The sequence below is a fragment of the Podarcis liolepis genome, assembly GCF_965112155.1.
Source record: "Podarcis liolepis genome assembly, chromosome: 2".
NCBI classification, from domain to species: domain Eukaryota; kingdom Metazoa; phylum Chordata; class Lepidosauria; order Squamata; family Lacertidae; genus Podarcis; species Podarcis liolepis.
In genome coordinates this window covers 127,097,921-127,118,062 of record NC_139555.1, presented here as the reverse complement: position 1 = coordinate 127,118,062, position 20,142 = coordinate 127,097,921, and the positions used below count along the sequence as shown (strand labels likewise).

Below are 20,142 nucleotides of genomic sequence, written 5' to 3'. Positions count from 1 at the left end.
CGCCATGATTGTTAAGGGCAGAGTGAGGCGTCGCTTCAAGTAGATTATTATATATACGTGTCTGTATTTATAATGCTATATACGTATTATATTAAACTTTTGCATGCACATATACATATATATATATATATATATATATATATATATATACACGAATGCATTATATATATGCATACATGTGCGTATAAAATAATATGATATAATTCATATGTTTCTATAGGATATATGATGAGATTGTATTATAGATTTGAGAGGCCCCGCCCCTTCTCCTCTCCCGCCCCGCCCCCTTTCGGTGAGCGCCCGGGGGCCGCGGCGCCTGCCGGGAAACGCCTCGCATCCGGGCGGCCCCGGTGCATTGTGGGAGGCTGGCCCGGCGCCTGTCGGGCGGGCGGAGCGCGGCCCCCCTCTCGCGCGGTGCCTGCCGGGTAACCCCCTCTCCCTCGTCCAATCGGCGGCCCGCTCTCCTGGCCCCGCGCGGTGCCTGCTGGGAGTCTGGCCCTGTCCCCGAGGCCCCTTCGCCCGGGAGGAGGAGGAAGAGGCGGCGGCGGCGGCCCCGCGGTGCATGGTGGGTGAGGAGGCGGCTGCGGGGCGGGCAGCGCCCGGCGGAGAGGCCCAGCGGAGGCCGAGGCAGGGGCGGCGGGGGCGCCTGGGCCTGCGCGCCAGGGGCATTGTGGGTAGGCCCAGGAGGGAGGGGGGAGGCCGCGTCGGCGTCGGGACGAGGCCCGGAGCCCCTGGCGGCGGAGGCGGCGGCGGGGTCGGGGTCGCGGCCTCCCTCGGGATCCGCCCGCGGAGCAGCCATGGCAGACCCGGGCCGGGCCGGAGCAGGTAAAGGGGGGCCCCCGCCCCTCCCCACCCACCGACACGTGATTAGCCCCCCAAAACAGAAGGGGGTCCTCTCACCCCCCCCACTTCGCACCCCAAAAGGAGATTGGGGGGGCACCTGGCTGGTGGTGTGACGGGAGGGATGCTGTGATTTGGGGCGCCGTGTTCGCGTGTGCAGAGAAGAATAAGGCTTGGCTTTGCTTCTGTTTTCCCTTCTGTATTATTGGGCGTTTTGCCTTTCCGTTGTTTGCCTGTGATCTCCGGGAGAAGAGCGAGATTTAATTAATAACGATAATAATAGTAATGACTTGGGAAGTCCTGCTGCTGCTGCTTCTGGCAATAATAATAATAATAATAATAATAATAATAATAATAATATATTATTATTATTATTATTATTATTTATACCCCGCCCATCTGGCTGGGTTTGCCCAGCCACTCTGGGCAGCTTCCAACAGAATATTAAAATACAATAACCTATTAAACATTAAAAGCTTCCCTAAACAGGGCTGCCTTCAGATATCTTCTAAGACTCCTGCACCATCTGCACACGGGTTGCAAGTAAGAGAAGAAGAAGCAGCAGCAGCAGGCAGAGACCCAAGTGGTGCAGCTTTCCTCCTCCTCCTCCTCCTCGCTTCCCACGCTTAAAAAGAAGACTCCTAGAATTGCAGCCTTGGAAGGGACCCAGAGGGTCATCTAGCCCAACCCCCTGCGAGTGGGATTAGGGAAGCTCTCTCAGAGCAGCCCCCTCGCCTTGGCCCTCCTTTTGGATGCTGGAGGAGCAGGATCTGGCCATGGTGGGCCTCTGCTCTGCACCCCTTGAGCTCTCCCAGGCAGTTAGATGTTGCACCAACATAGACGCACAGGGGCCCTGAGGCAAGATTTAACTGCAGCCCAATGTCCTTTCTTCCACCACAGAAGCAACAAACCCAAACTGAGATTGTGAGGGGAGGGTGTATATGTAGGGAGCTCAGGTAGAAGCTCAGGTGTATAAGGTGATCACCCAAATGACACTTTTAAACTTAGGTTTTGGTTGCCACACAAGGGATTGTCTTGGCTCTATTCCTCCCCACCCCCCTGAAATGTATTATCTTTCATTTCATTTCTATATCAGTTTATATTTTAAAGTATTCTAGGAAGACAGTGGGGTGTAGTTACCACATTTATATCACACTCTTTTCTCTATGGAGTACATTGGTACACCCTCCCTTCTCACTTATTCCCTACAAGGACCCTGCGAGGTAGAAGAAGAGGCTGTGACTTGCCCAAGTTCACTCCGTGAGCCAGGCCCTCACCTGACACTCTCACCGTTACCCCCCACTGGCTTCCTAGAGTCCTTCTGCCGTGGGGCAGCTATATAAATTAAGTAGGTAAATATATAAATATGAAGAAAGCCAAATGTCACTTAGAGAAGGATCTGAAACGTTTCCCTTGGAAGATCGAATTAGTTTTATCTTGGACGGTTTTGTTTGATGTGTGAACGTGCTGCAAGCCGCCTTTGAGATTTGTTCTTCTGAATGTAAATACAGTGGTACCTCGGGTTACATATGCTTCAGGTTACAGACTCTGCTAACTCAGAAATAGTGCTTCAGGTTAAGAACTTTGCTTCAGGATAAGAACAGAAATCGGGCTCTGGTGGCGGTGCGCCAGTGGGAGGCCCCATTAGCTAAAGTGGTGCTTCAGGTTAAGAACAGTTTCAGGTTAAGAACAGGCTTCCGGAACAAATTAAGTACTTAACCCGAGGTACCACTGTAAATGAAATGAATAATAAAAACAACAAACCTTGTTGGGGGAAAAACAAAAGGTGCCTGGACATTCCATTGTGGCAACCATAGCCCAGGTTTAAGGTGCCATTTGGTGATTAGATTATATATCTGTGACTTGTGAACATTGTGATCCAATACTGATTGCTGGAACCCTCAGGAGGGGAGAGGCGCTTGCTGGTTCCCCATTGGGGCATTTGATCCGCCATTGTGAGAACAGGGGGCTGGGCAAGAGAGATGGGCCCCTTTGGCCTGGTCTGGCAGCCAGGCTCTGCTGATGTCCTTCTGGTCTGCGTGGCCTTCAGAGAAGGTCCCAATGGCTGCTCTGCCCAGCCAGACCCCAGTTCCCCGTCTCAGGACCTGGGCTGCTTCAAAGCATCCCAGCCCCATTTCCTTCCGCCCATGCTCCCCAAAGCATGGAGGGCTTTCAAAAGAGGAACACACACCTTGCTCTGAAGAACTTTGTGCCGATCCCTGTGAGGGGCGGGAGATCCTGGGCCCCCTGGAACTCACCACCACAGGACGCTTGGAGACTGTCTGCTGCGCAGGTGGCTCCTGGCAGAAGGGCTGGGGTTTGTGTCCTCTTCTGCCAGGAACAAGAAGGGCTTTGCACCTGTTTCGCCCTGGCAGTCCAAGTAATCAAAAGGCCGCTGTTCCCTCCCCGATGGGGCCCTTTAACTGGGGCTTGCAGGCAGCACACTCCCACGATAGTTTTCCAAGCTTCTTCAGTGGTCTAATCTCAAAGTCTTGATACGTATATTGATATTCACTGATAATAATTCAAACCAAATCTTATTAGAAATAGCTTAATGCACTTCTAAATGATCAATTAAATAAAAAATACATAATTCATTATACATAAAATCAAATTTCTGTAGTACAGAACAGCGGCTTGTCTCTATCTACAACTCCGCTAGCATCTCTCGGTATTGCGAATATCACCAAACTTAACTTTTGTTGGTATCTTCATGAACTTATCTAAAAGACTGAGTTAAGCATTTGAAAAATCTATTGAAACCAGACGTTGCAAGTTCATTTTAGGCTGGGTAGTTCGCAAGTCGTTGTGGCTTTGTGCAATGTTTTGTATTTTTCTCAGAAGGTTGATAAAGTATGTATAATTATTGTTCTGTGTATATTAATCGCCAGCGTGTTGCGTGAGTCGCGCTACTGGGAACAAGAAGGGGGCAGAGTCCGGGGCAGACGGGCCCTGCTGCGGGGAGGAGGCTGTGTGGGAACGATCCCAAAGTCACAACTTGTTTTGAAGGAAGGAGGAAGTGGCAGTTGCTCAATCCACCAGCTCCCTCTCCTCTCCCACCCAGCCTCTGCGGTTACTCAGAGCAGGCCACGTGAAGAAGCAGAGAAGAATAGAGTTGTGGAGTGGGAAGGGACCCTGGGGTGTCATTTAGTCCAACCTGCCGCAGTGCAGGAGTCTTGTGCTCAACGTGGGGGCTTTTATCCCCGCAGGATTTGCTCATGTCACGCTTGATGGTTGGGAAGCTGTTTGTGAAGAGAGTAGAACATGAGAATGTTGGAGGAGTCTGCTGCAGAATGAGGCCAAGGGAGCGTTGAGAAGCTAGGAATCAAGATAGGCTGCCTCTGGGACTGGAGGTTCCATAAAAAGAATCAATCAGTTCTAAATTTCCCAGCGTTTGGCTTCCTTGGCTCTCTCTGAGCTCCAGCTTCTGACTGCACACAGGAGGGAGGGAGGGAGGGAGGGCGCCTGGGCGCCGGTCTCCTGGGTTCCTTCCCCACAAGAGGCGGGCGGCCAGGAAGCCCTTGAGTCTCGTGGCGCCTCTTGCAGGGTTGCAAAATATCCGGAGTGAGCAGTTCTGGGGAAACGCCGGAAGGGGTAGAGGCTGCGGGGGCTCATTTCAGACTTGGGTCTCTCTCCGGTGTGTGTCTTCACGAGCACAGAGGGGTGAGAGTCACCTTTAACGCTCTCTCCCCTCTCCTTCCAGGCTGCCGGAGTCCGGATAGCTCTTCTCTCAGTTCTTCCCCACCGCTGCGAGGCACCGGAGCGTCCCCTCTGCCAGAGCCCTCGGCTCCCCTCCACCCTTCCATGATCGGTTCCGCCATGACCACCTCCATCAGCGGCTTGGGGTCTCCCTTCCCAGTCATCAGCTCCTCCATGGGGTCCCCGGGACTCCCGGCGACACCCTCCATCGGCTACGGACCTGTCAGCAGCCCTCAGGTAAGACTGCTCACCACCACCGCCCTCCGGGAGCTGGGTGAAGGGGAGCGAACAGGCTGGGAGCCAAGATCTATGCCTTCTGCGCCATGATTGGCTCCCAGTACATTTCTGAGCACAATTCAAAGCGTTGGTGCTGACTTTTAGGACCCTAAACAGCCTCGGTCCTGTATACCTGAAGGAGCGTCTCCACCCCCATCATTCCGCCCGGACACTGAGGTCCAGCGCCGAGAGCCTTCTAGCAGTTCGCTCACTGCGAGAAGCCAGGTTACAGGGAACCAGGCAGAGGGCCTTCTCGGTAGTGGCACCCGCCCTGTGGAACGCCCTCTCACCAGATGTCAAAGAGATAAACAGCTACCTGACATTTAGAAGACATCTGAAGGCAGCCTCGTTTAGGGAAGCTTTTAATGTTTGATGCATTATTGTATTTTAATATTCTGTTGGAAGCCGCCCAGAGTGGCTGGGGAAACCCAGCCAGATGGGCGGGGTATAAATAAATTATTATTATTAGTAATAGTAGTAGTAGTAGTATTACTACTACTGTTATTATTATGAGGCAGATGTGGTTGGGCATGGGGTGGGTCTGTCTGCATAAGTTGTTCAGGTCAGGCCTTATAAACCTCCCGGGACCCAACTCTGAGGTCTTTCTTCGTGTTCCTCTTCCATGAGAGGTCCAGGTGGCAGCCACACAAGAACAGGCCTTTTCTGCAGTGGCCCCTTGTTTGTGGGATACTCTTCCCAGGGAAGTTCAGCTGATGCCTTCATTAGACACCTTCCGGCACCAGGCAAAATTTTTTCATTTTTCACCAGGCCTTTGGCTGATTGACATCCGTTGCCCTTTTAAAAGAGATTGTTTTTATTATTATTTGTGTGTTTTTTATATTGCAATTGTATGTTGTGGGCTTCCCTGAGAGCTACAGATGGAGCGCAGTGTACAAATTCTAATGGAAAATAAATAAACAGAAGAACAAGTAACTTGGCGACCGCTTAGTTCCCGGGCCCAAGTCAAAGTGCTGTTTTTGACCTACAAAGCATTGCTGTTGTTGTTATAATATTTATTTATACCCTCCCTTTTTCCCTGATGGGAATCAAGGCAGCTTATGGATAAAGTAGGAACAGCTAACAGCCTAGGAAAAAGGAAAACTGGCATAAAAAACGTTAATAGAATTAAATGCAGGCAGATGGATAGGCGGGAGGGTGGTAGTCTGAGAACAGGGCCTTTTCAGTGGTGGCTTCCCATTTGCAGAACACTCTTCCCAGGGAGGCTCACCTGGCAATTCCTCTCCAACCAGGCCTTTGGCTTTTATTTTTGTATTTTGCATTGTATCACCCCCCCCACACACACAAAATTCAAATGTATGCATGTGCTGTGGGGTTGTAAGTTGTTTTGGGTAGCCATGGCAGAAAATGCAACCAAGGAATTTAATATGTCAGTAATAAAATGAAAAATTATTTCATTTCCTTTCGTTCATATACCCTGCGTGATTGTAAAAATATCCAGCTCCTGGCAGCCATCGATGAGATCGCACCTAGGCACCCTCTGCGACCCCGCAGAAACCGGGCTCCCTGGTTTACCGAGGAGCTCCGGAAAATGAAACGGGACATCAGACGGCTAGAGCGAGTATGGCGGGGTGCCCGTGACGGAGCCTCAAGAACATCTTATAGGGCTTTTATGAAAACCTATGAGATGGCGGTGAAGGCTGCTAAGAAGTCTTACTTCTCGGCCTCCATTGCATCTGCTAGCTCTCGCCCGGCGCAATTATTTAGTATAATCAGGTCTTTAACGTCCCTTGAGGGACAGCCAAATTTAAATAACAATTTGACACACAGCTGTGAGGCATTTGCGAGCTTTTTTGCGGAGAAGGTCTTGTTGCTCCGCCATGACCTCCCTGCCAATTTGGATACAATAAAGGAACTGGAGGCCCCTCGACTGCCCTCGGGTCCAGTATTGGACCACTTCGACCGGATATCCCCAGCCGATGTGGACAGACTCCTCCGAGCTGGAAAGCCCACCACCTGTCCTCTCGACCCGTGCCCGTCTTGGCTGAATAGAGTGTGTTCAGACGAGGTGTGGGCCCCCCTGGGGGATATCATCAATTTGTCCCTTGGCATGGGGACATTCCCAGGGGAACTGAAGGAGGCAGTGGTGCGCCCGCTCTTAAAGAAAACATCATTAGATCCTTTAGATCTATCCAATTACCGCCCGGTTTTGAATCTTCCGTTCCTGGGTACGGTGATTGAGAGAGCGGTTGCTGAACAGCTTGGTGAGTTTCTGGATGAAACATCGGCTCTGGATCCATTCCAGTCTGGCTTCCGCGCTGGTCACGGGACCGAGACGGCTCTGGTCGCCCTAACAGATGATCTCTGCAGGCAGCTGGATCAAGGCGGGTCGGGGCTGCTGATTCTTCTAGATCTGTCAGCAGCTTTCGACATGGTCGATCACGAACTCCTGGACCACCGCCTTGCCGACGTGGGGATCCAGGGCACAGTCCTTCAATGGCTGCGCTCGTTTCTCTCTGGTCAGGGACAGAGGGTGGCGCTTGGGGGGGAATTGTCATTGCGCCACTCCTTGGTGTGTGGAGTACCTCAGGGTGCGATACTCTCCCCGATGTTTTTCAACATCTTTATGCGCCCCCTCGCCCAGCTTGTCCGGAGTTTTGGGCTGGGTTGCCATCAGTATGCTGATGACACCCAACTCTATCTGTTGATGGATGGCCATCCTGACTCGGCCCCAGACACACTGACCAGATGTTTGGAAGCTGTGGCTGGATAGTTATCTGGGAGCCGGTTGAAGCTAAATCCTTCGAAGACAGAGGTCCTGTGGCTGGGATGGGACGATATAGGATTGGGGGGGCAACTCCCATCTCTTGCGGGGGCGCAGTTAGTGCCAGCACCGTCCGTTAAGAGTTTGGGTGTAATCTTCGACACCTCCCTTTCCATGGAGGCGCAGATTGCAGCTACAACAAAGGCGGCATTTTTCCATCTCCGCCAAGCTAAGCAGTTGGCTCCTTACCTCTCTCGCCCTGACCTAGCCACTGTGATCCACGCGACGGTCACCTCCAGACTGGATTATTGTAACTCGCTCTACGTGGGGCTGCCCTTGAGACTTGCCAGTGGCTTGGTTGCCAGTGGCTTGAATTAATTAATTTTATAATGAATGATTTTAGAGTGTTGTTTGTGCTGTACTTTTGTACTGTTTTATTGTTGTTAGCCGCCCTGAGCCCAGCTTTGGCTGGGGAGGGCGGGATATAAATAATTTTTATTATTATTATTATTATTTTTTAAAAAACACAAAAAACCCCAACTGAGCCTCAAAGCGACTTACAGAAAGACGTAACAACAAAATTCTCGCTAAGAGAAATTGACAGCAATACTTTCAGACTGTCATTAAACTAGAACAAGTTACAGGGAACTAGGTAGAGGGCCTTCTTGGTAGTGGCACCCGCCCTGTGGAATGCCCTCCCACCAGATGTCAAAGAGAACAACTACCAGACTTTTAGAAGACATCTGAAGGCAGCCCTGTTCAGGGAAGCTTTTAATGTTTAATATTGTAGTGTTCTGTTGGAAGCCGCCCAGAGTGGCTTGGGAAACCCAGCCAGATGGGCGGGGTATAAATAATAAACTATTATTATTTATTATTTTAGAGTAAGAACTAAGGCGCATTGGGGGGAGGCGATTTGGCGGGTAATGAGACCTAAGTTGTTCAGCGCTTTACATCCCGATCGCTGCTCCTTGAGTGAACGGTCAGGCCAGTCTAAATGCCGCACGACTAAGCGCCCTCTCTGGCCCTTCCGCAGATCAACTCCACAGTCAACCTGTCCGGACTCCACTCGGTCAGCAGCTCGGACGACGTGAAGCCCCCGCTGGGCATGCGGGTGGTGGCCGGCCACCCCCACGGAGCCATCATGCCCGGGAAGAGGCTCTGCGCCATCTGCGGCGACCGGTCGTCAGGTGTGCGTGCGGACCTCGCGGGAGCCCCAGTCGGCGGAGTCGGTGTCTGAGGGGGGGGCGGGCGCTTGGGGCAGGGCGGTCAGTCAGTTCTGGCGTGGGTGGGGCAGGGCTCGAGGCAGCTGGGTAGCGGGGGAGAAGTCTCTAGCTTGTTTGGACGGGGAAGCCGGCGAGTCGAGAGAGGGAGCAGGAACAGCCCCTGCATTCCCATATTATTATTATTAATATTAATAATAATAATAGGTGGGTGTTTAAATAATGTCTTATTACTATTAGTGGGATTTAAATAATGTTGTGACATTATCATCATAGCTGCTTTTATGGCTAGCAAAAGGATAATAAAAATAATACAAAGATGCCTTAGTGGTTGGGGTGGCAAGCAAGGGGCGGGTCTCTCTGTGTCCCCATAGTCATGGAGGGAGATATTTTGTCACTCTGGGCTCTGCATAGAGACTGGATCCAGGTGAGGTCCTGCCAGAGGAAGACAAGCAGGGTTGGGCGTATTCTGGCCCTGCTGCCTCGTGTGGGATTCCCAGTCTCCAAACTTGGCTAAGCTGGTTTTTTAGGGGGGCCAATACAGTCTTAGGGATGCAGGTGGCGCTGTGGGTTAAACCACAGAGCCTAGGACTTGCCGATCAGAAGGTCGGCACTTCGAATCCCCATAGATGGGTGAGCTCCCGTTGCTCGGTCCCTGCTCCTGCCAACCTAGCAGTTCGAAAGCACGCCAAAGTGCAAGTAGATAAATAGGTACTGCTCCGCCGGGAAGGTAAATGGCATTTCCATGTGCTGCTCTGGTTCACCAGAAGCGGCTTAGTCCTGCTGGCCACATGACCCGGAAGCTGTATGCCGGCTCCCTAGGCCAGTAAAGCAAGATGAGCGCCGCAACCCTAGAATCGGCCACGACTGGACCTAATGGCCAGGGGTCCTTTTACCTTTACCTTTAATACAGTCTTGGATTCGTGGCGCATTTAAGGAAGAAGGAAGGGTTGGGCAAGGGCTGCCGGGGGGGGGGTGATGCTTTGGGAAACGGGGAAATGAGGTTGGGGAGATTTTGAGGCCAAGGAAATTCCCGCGTTTTAGGGCAAGGGCCTGGGGGCCTCCCCCTGGTATCCAGTTCTGTGACCCTGCAAAATGGGTTGAGCCTGGGGTCTGGCTTGGGTGGGGAGGTGAAGGGCGTTGGAGGTGCCCCGGGGGTGGGGAGGGTGGGTGGGTGGGCGAGGAGCTGGCCCTTCCTCCTCCTCCTCCTCCACCCCCCGCCCCGCCCGGCCCCCTTGCTGCCCCCGCTCACCCCGTCCGTCCGGCGCCCTCCCTCCAGGGAAGCACTACGGGGTCTACAGCTGCGAGGGCTGCAAAGGTTTCTTCAAGCGGACCATCCGGAAGGACCTCAGCTACACCTGCCGCGACAACAAGGACTGCATCGTGGACAAGCGCCAGCGCAACCGCTGCCAGTACTGCCGCTACCAGAAATGCCTGGCCACCGGCATGAAGCGCGAAGGTAGCGGGAGGGAGGGAGGGGGCGGCAGGGGGGGCTGCAGCAGGGGGAGGGGCCTCCCAGGGACAGGCAGGCAGGGGGGCTGCAGGGGGCGGGGAGAGAGTCAGGGCCGCAGGGAGGGAGTCGGCTTCCTCGTATATTCGTGGAGTGGGAAAGGGACCCCAGGGGATCATCTAGACCAACCCCCGCCTTGCCAGAATCACAGCTTGAAAGATGGCCACCCAGCCTCTGCTTAAAAACCTCCCATTTCCCAAGAGAGGCAGTATAAGAGCTCCTTTTCTCAGAATATTCTTCCTGGCGTTTAGTCAGAATCTCCTTGAAGCCACGGGTTTGGGTCCTCCCCTCCAGAGCAGGAGGAAACAAGCCTGCTCCCTCCTTCATGTGACAGCCCTTAAGATATTTGAAGAAGGCTCTCCTGTCTCCTCTCCGTCTCCTCTTTCCCAGGCTAAACATCCCCAGCTCCTTCAACCCTTCCTCATCAGGCTTAGTTGTTAGGCCCTTGATCCTTGCTTAGGGAAGCTTTTAATGTTTGATGCATTACTGAATTTTAATATTTTGTTGGAAGCCGCCCAGAGTGGCTGGGGAAGCCCAGCCAGATGGGTGGGGTATAAATAATATTATTATTATTATTATTATTATTATTATTATTATTATTATTATTATTATTATTATATTATATTATTATTATTATAGAGCCAGAGTGGTGTAGTGGTTAAGAGTGGTAGTCTCGTAATCTAGCCCAATTCTCCAATCTGTTAAGGTATATTTGAATCCCAATTCTGTCCTCTGCGGCTTTAGCTGCCCCCTCACTTCTTTAACTGGGATGCCCAGAACTGGACACGGGACTGGCCAAAAGTGCCGCGCCCATTCCTGGCTGGCTCAGCGCCACCCTCTCATGACTTGACTTTTCTGCCGTGTTGTTTTAGCTGTGATTCTGGCATTGCGGAGGGTTGGGCTCGATGGCCCCCGGGGTCCCTTCCTGTTTTGCGATCGGCGCCTGCCAGAACGTAGCGCTTGCTGACGACTCTTAGCCAGAGGGTAGCTTCCTTGAGCGAGGGCTTGTGCAGCGAACGGGTTGCCCACCCTCCTTTCTCTCACTGCTCCTACTCCTGTCTGGCGCCGGCGGGCGACTGCTTTGACTGCAGAAGGTGAAGGAGAAGGAGGGCAGGTGTGAGAGCCCCAGGGAGCTGCAGCCCACCGTCTGAGGCAGCGCTGGGCTCCAGGGCATAGCGGAATAGCGCAGGGCCCTTCTTCTGAGGTAGCTGGGGAGAGAGTCTCCCGTCCCTCAAATCAGCGTCATCCAAATTTGGTTGGACTCGAACTCTTGGCCAGTGCAACCCAGAGGTGGACGGGAGCCGTGGAACCAAACCCCCGCAGGGTCCCGGGGCGGGGGGGGGACTGGGGGGGGTCCAGGTAGTCCAGGGGTAGCAGTTCCAACAGCCCAGTGGCGGCAGCGGTTGATCTCTGTGTTCGTCCTCCACCCCTTCCCCCTCGGCACGGACCCCCGCCCGTGCTCCCTTTCGGTGCAGGGGGAGCAGTGGCGGGGGTCGCGTTGCCTCGCCCCACCAGGCCTCCTCGGTGGTGGCACCTCCCCAGCTCCCTGTCCCGCCTACTCAGAATCCCCCCTTCTCTCTCTCAGCCGACGGGTTTGACCCAGAGGCAGAGAGAGAGAGAGGGATGAAGTTTGTGCTTGGGGTGATTCCTCGACTTTCCCCTCTCCCTTCTCTCTCTGCTTTCCCCGGGGGGGGGGGTTGGGACCTGCCCTCGTCTCGTCCCTCACCCCCGCCTCTCTCTCCCTCTCTCTCTCCCCCCGCTCTCCCGGGGTCCCCCACAGCGGTGCAGGAGGAGCGCCAGCGTGGGAAGGACAAGGACGGGGAGGGGGACCTGGCCGGGGGCGGGGCCAACGAGGACATGCCGGTGGAGAAGATCCTGGAGGCGGAGCTGGCCGTGGAGCAGAAGTCCGACCAGGGGGTCGAGGGAGGCGGCGCCACGGGGGGCAGCTCGGTGAGTTGGGGTGGTGGTGCTGCGGGATCAGAACGCTCGCCCCGGACGTTTGACGTCAACGAGGTAAATACCCGCCGGGGGGAGAGGGAAATGAGGCGCGGTGGGGGGCAGGGGGGGCTCGCTGCCTCTGCTGTGTGGGCGGGAGGCGGCTGCGGTGCCCCAGGGCGGTGGAGGGCAGCTGGTTCGCCGGGAATACTTTGGCAGTGCGTCGTTCAGCCGCAGAACTCCTTGCCACAGCGGGAGAGGGTTGCCTGCCGCCAGATGTGGGTTCACTTTGGAGGGGGCCCCAAAGGCCACGCTCGGCATCCACCGTCAGCAGCAGCAAATGCGCCCGGAACCCGTCTGCTGGAAGCCGCAGGAGAACGCTGGTCTTGGGTTCGAGTGCTGCTTTCAGGCTGGCCTCTGAGCTCTTGTGATGAAGGGCTGTGTTTAATCACAGCAATAGGGTGCTGCTGGACTAGGTGGGCTGGAAGGGTATTGGGGGGCACCCAGCTGGGTCGGGGGGGGGAGTGGGTGTGAGGGGCCGAGCAGGGGTGGGTCGGGGGTCCTGGTCTCTTGCACAGCAGGGGTGTCTTTTTTGGGGAGGGAGTGGCGTTTCTCCTGACGGAAACCTGCCCACCCACCGTCCCGGCCTCTTCCCTCTCTCTGCCCCTGCAGCCCAACGACCCCGTCACCAACATCTGCCAGGCGGCCGACAAGCAGCTCTTCACCCTGGTGGAATGGGCCAAGCGCATCCCCCACTTCTCCGAGCTGCCCCTCGACGACCAGGTCATCCTGCTGCGGGCTGGTGAGTGGGGGAGGGAGTGGGGGGATCCTCTGCGTACGCCTGTGCCAAATACCACTGCATTTTGTCCAAATAGAGTCTGCCTCCGTAAGCTGCCCATTGCCAAGCCCTGGGTGAAGGCAAATTGCAGTCCTGTTCTTCCCCTTCATCCCTTTCAGTCCCTCTTGCCACCATTAGGGCAGTGTTTTTCAAACTTTTCCAACCTAGTTTCCTTCCTGTTGCCCCCCCCATCCTACCATATTATTATTATTATTATTATTATTATTATTATTATTAATAATTCATACCCCGCCCATCTGGCTGGGCTTCCCCAGCCACTCTGGGTGGCTTCCAACAAAGATTAAAAATGCATTAAAATGTCACACATTAAAAACTTCCCTAAAAAGGGGTGCCTTCAGATGTCAAATGTCAGGTAATAATAATAATAATAATAAATTTTATTTATACCCCACCCTCCCCAGCCAAGACTGGGCTCAGGGCAGCTAACAACCAATAATAAAAACAAGTTGATTGAAATACAGCTTTAAAAACAAGATTAAAATACAACACGAAAACATTAAAATGCAGGCTCATCACAGGAGGAGAAAGGGAAAAAGGTAGTTGTTTGACATCTGGTGGGAGGGCGTTCCACGGGGCGGGTGCCGCTACCAAAAAGGCCCTCTGCCTAGTTCCTTGTAGCTTTGCTTCTCGCAGTGAGGGAACCGCGAGAAGGTGGGAGCCTTTGTAAACAGTACATGTTTTATTTTTAATTTTTATTATTGTATAATTGATATAATTTCACCTGTGGCCCCTTTGGAATATACTGGGGGTCCTGTGGCCCCTGGTTGATAAATGCTGCATATTAGGGAACAGAGAATCCCTTTTTTCTTTCCCACGTTTTCAGTTTCCATACAATGGGTATACAGTGGAACCTCGGTTGTCAAACACTTTGGAAGTCGAACTTTTTGACTTTTAAACGCCCACAACCCAGAAGTGAATGCTTCCATTTTCGAACATGCCTCGGAAGTTGGAACAGCTTCCAAGGCGTGTCTCTCCATTTTTTCAATTGATTTTGCTGACCGGCATTTGCGCCTCGGTTGTCGAACGTTTCAGAAGTCGGAACAGTCTTCCGGAACGGATTACGTTCAACAACCGAGGTTCCACTGTGTAGTTCGAAAGAATATTGAAAATCTTTTTCCGTCTTGTTGATATATTCCAGCACTTTCTCCCCAAACTTACTAAGTGTGGGGCACAGTAAAAGCATCTATTTCCAACAAGCCCTGTCCGTATTACGTCTCCAGCAAAGAGCTGCATTAGATGGGGAGTCTAGTAGATTCTAAATAGTATTTTCTGTTGTGTTAAGTCTCAACTTATGGCCTTATGGAACTCCCTCCCACTGGAAACGGGGATGGCCGCCATCTTGGAATGCTTCGAATTAGGCCAGGGGTGTCCAGCTCCCAAGAGACTGCGATCTACTCCCAGGAAAAAAGGCAGTGATCTACCCATTATTTTGGAGGGTGTTCAGAGTTGTCAGGCTTCTTGGAGCAGGTCAAAGTTGTTGACCTTTTCTTAGGGGGCAGCTTCCCAAAGTTATTGACTTTTTTTGGGGGGGGGTGTCCCAAAGTTGTTGAGGGTTTTTTTAACAGTAAGTGTGAAGAATTGCAATAAATCACTGCTAACAGGCGAACACAGCACTACAGAAGAGAAGAAAGGAACGCCCACTAAACGCGACTCTGGGAAAGAGCGAGGGAGCGGAGACACGATTCTAAACAACGCGAGCGATAAGGATCCCTGATCAACCACGGTCACCTGGGGATCGACCTGTCGGTCGCAGTCAACCGGTCAGACACCCCTGAATTAGGCGAATCCCCCACCCTTCCTGGCTTTTTTTCTGGCCCACGTAGGACCAGTCTGGATAGTTAGCCTTGGTGAAGAGTTGACGTTTTCATCCCCCGAAAAATGTTTTTGAATTGATTTTCCCTTGAAATGAGGCTGCATTTTAATGCATTTCAATGTTTTTAATGTTTTAATGCTTTATTTGAATCTTGTTTTTATCGGTTGTTAGCCGCCCCAAGCCTGGTATTGGCTGCGGAGGGCGGGGTATAAATAAAAAATATTATTATTATTATTATTATTATTATTATTATTATTATTATTATTATTATTATTATCATCATCATTGCTAACACCCCTTCCTTTCTCTCTCCAGGCTGGAACGAGCTGCTCATTGCCTCCTTCTCCCACCGCTCCATTTCCGTGAAAGACGGCATCCTTCTGGCCACCGGCCTCCACGTGCATCGCAACAGCGCCCACAGCGCCGGCGTGGGGGCCATCTTTGACAGGTGCCCGCCCAGGCGGGAGGGGGTGGCGGCCGCCCTCGATGGGGGTGGGTAGGTGGGGCTTTTCTCTTCTGCTGCTGCTGACCCCCCCCGCCCTCCCTCCGTCCCGCCAGGGTCCTGACAGAGCTGGTGTCCAAGATGCGAGACATGCGCATGGACAAGACGGAGCTGGGCTGCCTGAGGGCTATCATCCTCTTCAATCCAGGTGAGCCGCAGAGGAGGGGCCTGGGGGCAGCAGGGGAGGGGGGTGCGCAGCCCCCTTCCTTCCCCTCGTCCGGGGGGGGGTGTTGCAAGAGGCCTGCGCCCAGGGGGGGGGGTCTTGATTCCCTCTCCTTTCCTGAGCGCCTCCATCTCCCTCTCCGGCAGATGCGAAGGGTCTCTCCAACCCCGGAGAGGTGGAGCTGTTGCGGGAGAAGGTCTACGCCTCCCTGGAGTCCTACTGCAAACAGAAGTATCCTGAGCAACAGGGCAGGTACGGGCAGGCGGGGATTTGGGGTGAGGGGCTGCGCTGAGAAGGCCCTGCAGACAGCGCCTGTGACAAAGTTCCCCGGGATATTTATTATTCGGTTTTCACATCAAATTTTGCAATCACATACCCAATACATAGGGACGCAGGTGGAGCTGTGCTCTAAACCACAGAAGGTTGGCGGTTCGAATCCCCGCGATGGGGTGAGCTCCCGTTGCTCGGTCCCTGCTCCTGCCAACCTAGCAGTTCGAAAGCACAAAGTGCAAGTAGATAAATAGGTTCCGCTCTGGCGGAAAGGTCAACGGCATTTCCGTGCACTGCTCTGGTTTGCCAGAAGCGGCTTAGTCATGCTGGCCACATGACCCGGAAGCTGTACGCCAGCTCCCTCGGCCAGTAAAGCAAGATGAGCGCCGCAACCCCAGATTCATCCGCAACTGGACCTAATGGTCAGGGGTCCCTTTACCTTTACCCAATACATAAAAACAAGATTCCAGGGAATCTTCTGGGCTTCCATCCTCCGCTTTATGGGTCCTGTTGTTAATCATTTCCTCCTGCGTCTTTTATTATAATCCAAATATTCTGGCGTGCTCTGGTCCATGGGGTCAGGAAGAGTCGGACACGACTAAACAACTAAACAACAACAAATATTTTACATCCCCGTTATGTCCAAAGTTCACCCTTATGCCGCAAGTGTTATTCCAGTCCCACTAACAGTTTTAACTGTTTACAATGGTTTTTGAGATAAATTACAAAGAGCAGTGCATGGATACGCCGTTTACCTTCCTGCCGGAGCGGTACCTATTTATCTACTTGCACTTTGACGTGCCTTCAAACTGCTAGGTGGGCAGGTATTTACTGGGAGTTAAATACCAACAGTACATCATTTTCACATACCCTCCATGTCCACTACGCATGATAAAAGTTGCCTTCTTTTTTCCCTACATTTCCAACATACATTTGACCCTGTTTTATGCATTTTTGCTAATTTACCGGGAGTTAAATACCAGCGGCACATCATTTTCACATAGTTTTAAATCCCAGTTCCATAACTTCTCTCCCCTGGGATATTCTCGCTCCGGAAACTGGCCTTTGCGGAGGGCAGGGCAGCCGCCGAGGGAGGCTCCCCTTGCGTCCTGTGGCAGGGAGTTCCGCCGCTGCCAGCCGGGGACTTTGACGCCTCTCCCCGCTTGTTCCAGGTTTGCCAAGCTGCTCCTGCGTCTTCCTGCGCTGCGATCCATCGGGCTGAAGTGCCTGGAGCACCTCTTCTTCTTCAAGCTGATTGGGGACACCCCCATTGACACCTTCCTCATGGAGATGCTGGAAGCCCCCCACCAGATGTCCTGACCGCCCTCTTCCTCCTCCTCCCCCCAAGTCACTCCTGCCGACAGAAAGAAAGGGGGCGCTTTTTGTGGGGATCGCGGCAGGGGCTGGACTGGGTGCCCCTCACTCGCCTCTCTCTTCGCCACGACAACGGCCATCCCATCAGCTGCCTCTCTCCCCCCCCGACACGTCTGCCCCACACACCCCACACCGCCTCCAGAAGAGCCCCCCAAGTGAGGTGACGTTGGCTTCCTCCACGGATGGATTTTTAGGGGTTTGGGACACGGGAGGGGTCGCTTTCTGGCCAGATCTCCCTGACACACTCCAGGGCTGTTGGGGGGCAGTTTACCTTTGGGGGAGCACCTCCTTGCCCCTCCCTCGACGGGGTTTTTAAAGGCATGGTACTGTGTTTGGAGGGCAGCCCTCTCTTTGCCGTGGGTCTCCTGCGCAGCCCCCCCTGCCCACCTCTGAGCTTTGCTGGCTTTTGGGGTGAGGTCTTCCCTCTGCCCCACGGAGACAAACAGTGCTTGTGAGGGGCCAGGCTGGGGGCTTTTGGGGCGCAGCTCCCGACCCCAAAGAGGATTCCTGCGACAGACTTTATTTTAGAGAATGTGGGGAGGGGCCCTGTAACCTCCTGCCGACAGCCCCCTCACCCCCAAGTAGGGGCACTTTTTTAAAAAAAGAAAAAATGGTTTCTAAGGTATTTGGGGAATGCTAAGCTTGTAGGGGGAAGGGGTCGAGTTTTTACCTCAATAATGGTTATCAGAAAATACGGTTTCCTAGATTCTTGTCCCTCCCACCATCCCCCCCCCCAAGTAGAGGCCTAAGCAAACCCCCTTTCCCGCTCCTCTCTTTCTCCCCCCCACCCCCCAAATATTTCTGGTTTAGCACTTTGGACGTGGCCCTGTTCCTCATCTATGCAAGGAGGTGTGGAGATTGGGGAGGGAGGGTGGGACAAAAGAGAGCGCCCCCATGCATGTGTTTCTATGCCAGGAAACCCCCCCCAAAAAAAAAACAAGGTTGAGGATGTTCCCATTTGGCCGCCTCCCCAAGAATGTCATGGACAACCTAGTCAGATGGATGGTATATAAATAATAAAATTATGATTATTATTGGGGGGGCAGAGCTGGGTTGATGCGGTTCATGTGGCCTCCCCACCCAGGCATCTGACCTCAAGGTCGGTGGGGAGGAACCCAGTGCTCCCCCCCCCCATATCCCTTTGGGTCTTTACTCCTCTATTCTCCTTGGGGTGTCCTGGTCAGGGGGGGCTGGCGGTGACCCACATGCATGGCTCGGCTCTCTATTTGGCCTCCCCCCTCCCTCCCTCAGCATGCCCATATTCATTCGCTGCTTCCCCCCCCCCATTAATTTTATTTCTGTTATTAAACTCACACCCCCCAACTTGAATCTCTGCTTCTGGAACATGTTGATTTTAATAAAAGCTGCTCTTTCCGGAGGGGGGGTTCCCTCTCCCCCCTCTCCATGTGTGTGTGTGCTCTCCACTAATTTATCAGTCCCCCCCGACTCTGGCGTAGGAGCAACAAAACTGCTCCCCAGACCCTTTCTATGGGATTGCATGCCAACGAGCAGCAGAGTCTCTGAGCGCGCACAGAGGGCCTGCAAACATGCATGAAAGAGGCAGGGGGCTTGGAAACGGGGGGCTCCCCCCTGTGCATCACGGGCTTCCCAGAAACATCCTGGGGGGTGGGCTGAGTGGGGCCCGCTGTGGCTCGCAGGCCCACCCTATATAATGCCTGTGGGGTCCAAACCTGAGGTGGCAGACCAGTAGTGAGGCCTCAGTAAAGGAGTTGACCCTCTGGGTGGGGGCCAAACCCCCCTCCATGCAAGGGAACCTGAGGAAGAGGCTTGGAAATAAATCGGCCCATCTAACAAGGCCATTCTCCAAATCTGTGGGGCAGCCTCATTGGGAATCCTGTGCCGGTTCTGGTTGCCTCGCTTCAGGGAGGATATTGCAGGGTGGGGCAAGGGCAACCGAAATGACCGAGGGGGTAGAGACCCCCCTCTCCTTATGAAGAAAGGAGGCAGAGTTTCTAGTTTAGCAAAAAGGCAAGAGCTGACGTGGTCATAGTTGATTGGCACCTGTCTCTCAAGGGAGGGCGACTTTGTGGGTGAAGTCAAAGGGTTGGCAGGCTGCGGTCCCTGCTGCTGTCGCTGCTGCAGTAGACCAAGAAAAAAACACACCGAGAACTCTGGCCAATATAAATTTCAGCAGTGGGAGTGGTCCCTACTCGCACAGCAATAGTCAATCTACCCACACTTATATTACCCCTTAAAAACTTACGCGATGAAGGTGAATACATTGAAACAAGGCCCTGTCCTGGATTCTGATCCATAACTGACTTCTGCTCAATGATTGAAACTAAGACCTTCACGTCAAGTCTGACTACGGACTAACATTAACTTTACTCATAAACTCTTATCTCTGATTCTGTAGCGAATTATTGTGTTATATATATCCTTATGAGTTTGTAATCTCTGTTGAAGTTTATAATCTCTATTTGAGTTTGTAATCCTTGTCAGAATACAGTGGTACCTCAGGTTAAGTACTTAATCCGTTCCAGAGGTCCGTTCTTAACCTGAACCACCACTTTAGCTAATGGGGCCTCCTGCTGCTGATGCTGCGCCGCCGGAGCACGATTTTTGTTCTCATCCTGAAGCAAAGTTCTTAACCTGAAGCACTATTCCTGGGTTAGCGGAGTCTGTAACCTGAAGCGTATGTAACCCAAGGTACATACTTTTGAATGGATTAGTTTTTGTTACAATTGACTATTGCTGTGCGAGTAGGGACCACTCCCGCCACTGAAATTTATATTGGCCAGAGAGCTTGGTGTGCTTTTTTCTTGGTATATTTAATAACAAGAGCTGCTGTTGTAGAGACAGAGATGGGAGAGACATGTTTTGTTGCAGCCAGGGCTGACGAAGGCGTCCGGCTGTGCAGAAGCAACCAGGGCATTCCTCGTAATTTTAGGTTGTGAACCGCCCTGAAATCTATGGGCATCTGGCGGTAAACAAATTC

At 52.9% G+C, this 20,142-nt stretch overlaps 1 protein-coding gene across 4 annotated transcripts; it reads left to right on the top strand.

The window, feature by feature from the left end:
• Positions 1 to 331: 331 nt before the first annotated feature.
• Positions 332 to 18,588, top strand: RXRB (retinoid X receptor beta). Of its 4 annotated transcripts, none has more exons than XM_083492821.1 (10): positions 332 to 565; positions 4,544 to 4,776; positions 8,571 to 8,724; positions 10,037 to 10,216; positions 12,048 to 12,217; positions 12,875 to 13,004; positions 15,190 to 15,322; positions 15,433 to 15,524; positions 15,686 to 15,791; positions 16,982 to 18,588. In XM_083492821.1, the coding sequence occupies exons 2-10, from the start codon at positions 4,645 to 4,647 to the stop codon at positions 17,127 to 17,129; spliced, it is 1,245 nt and encodes a 414-aa protein (XP_083348947.1). In that variant the 5' UTR covers positions 332 to 565; positions 4,544 to 4,644; the 3' UTR covers positions 17,130 to 18,588. The 4 variants fall into 4 exon arrangements, with proteins under 4 accessions (XP_083348947.1, XP_083348946.1, XP_083348945.1 ...); XM_083492820.1 differs by having other exon boundaries at positions 358 to 565; positions 12,048 to 12,280; XM_083492819.1 differs by lacking the exon at positions 332 to 565 and adding an exon at positions 599 to 825.
• The last annotated feature ends 1,554 nt before the right edge of the window (positions 18,589 to 20,142 follow it).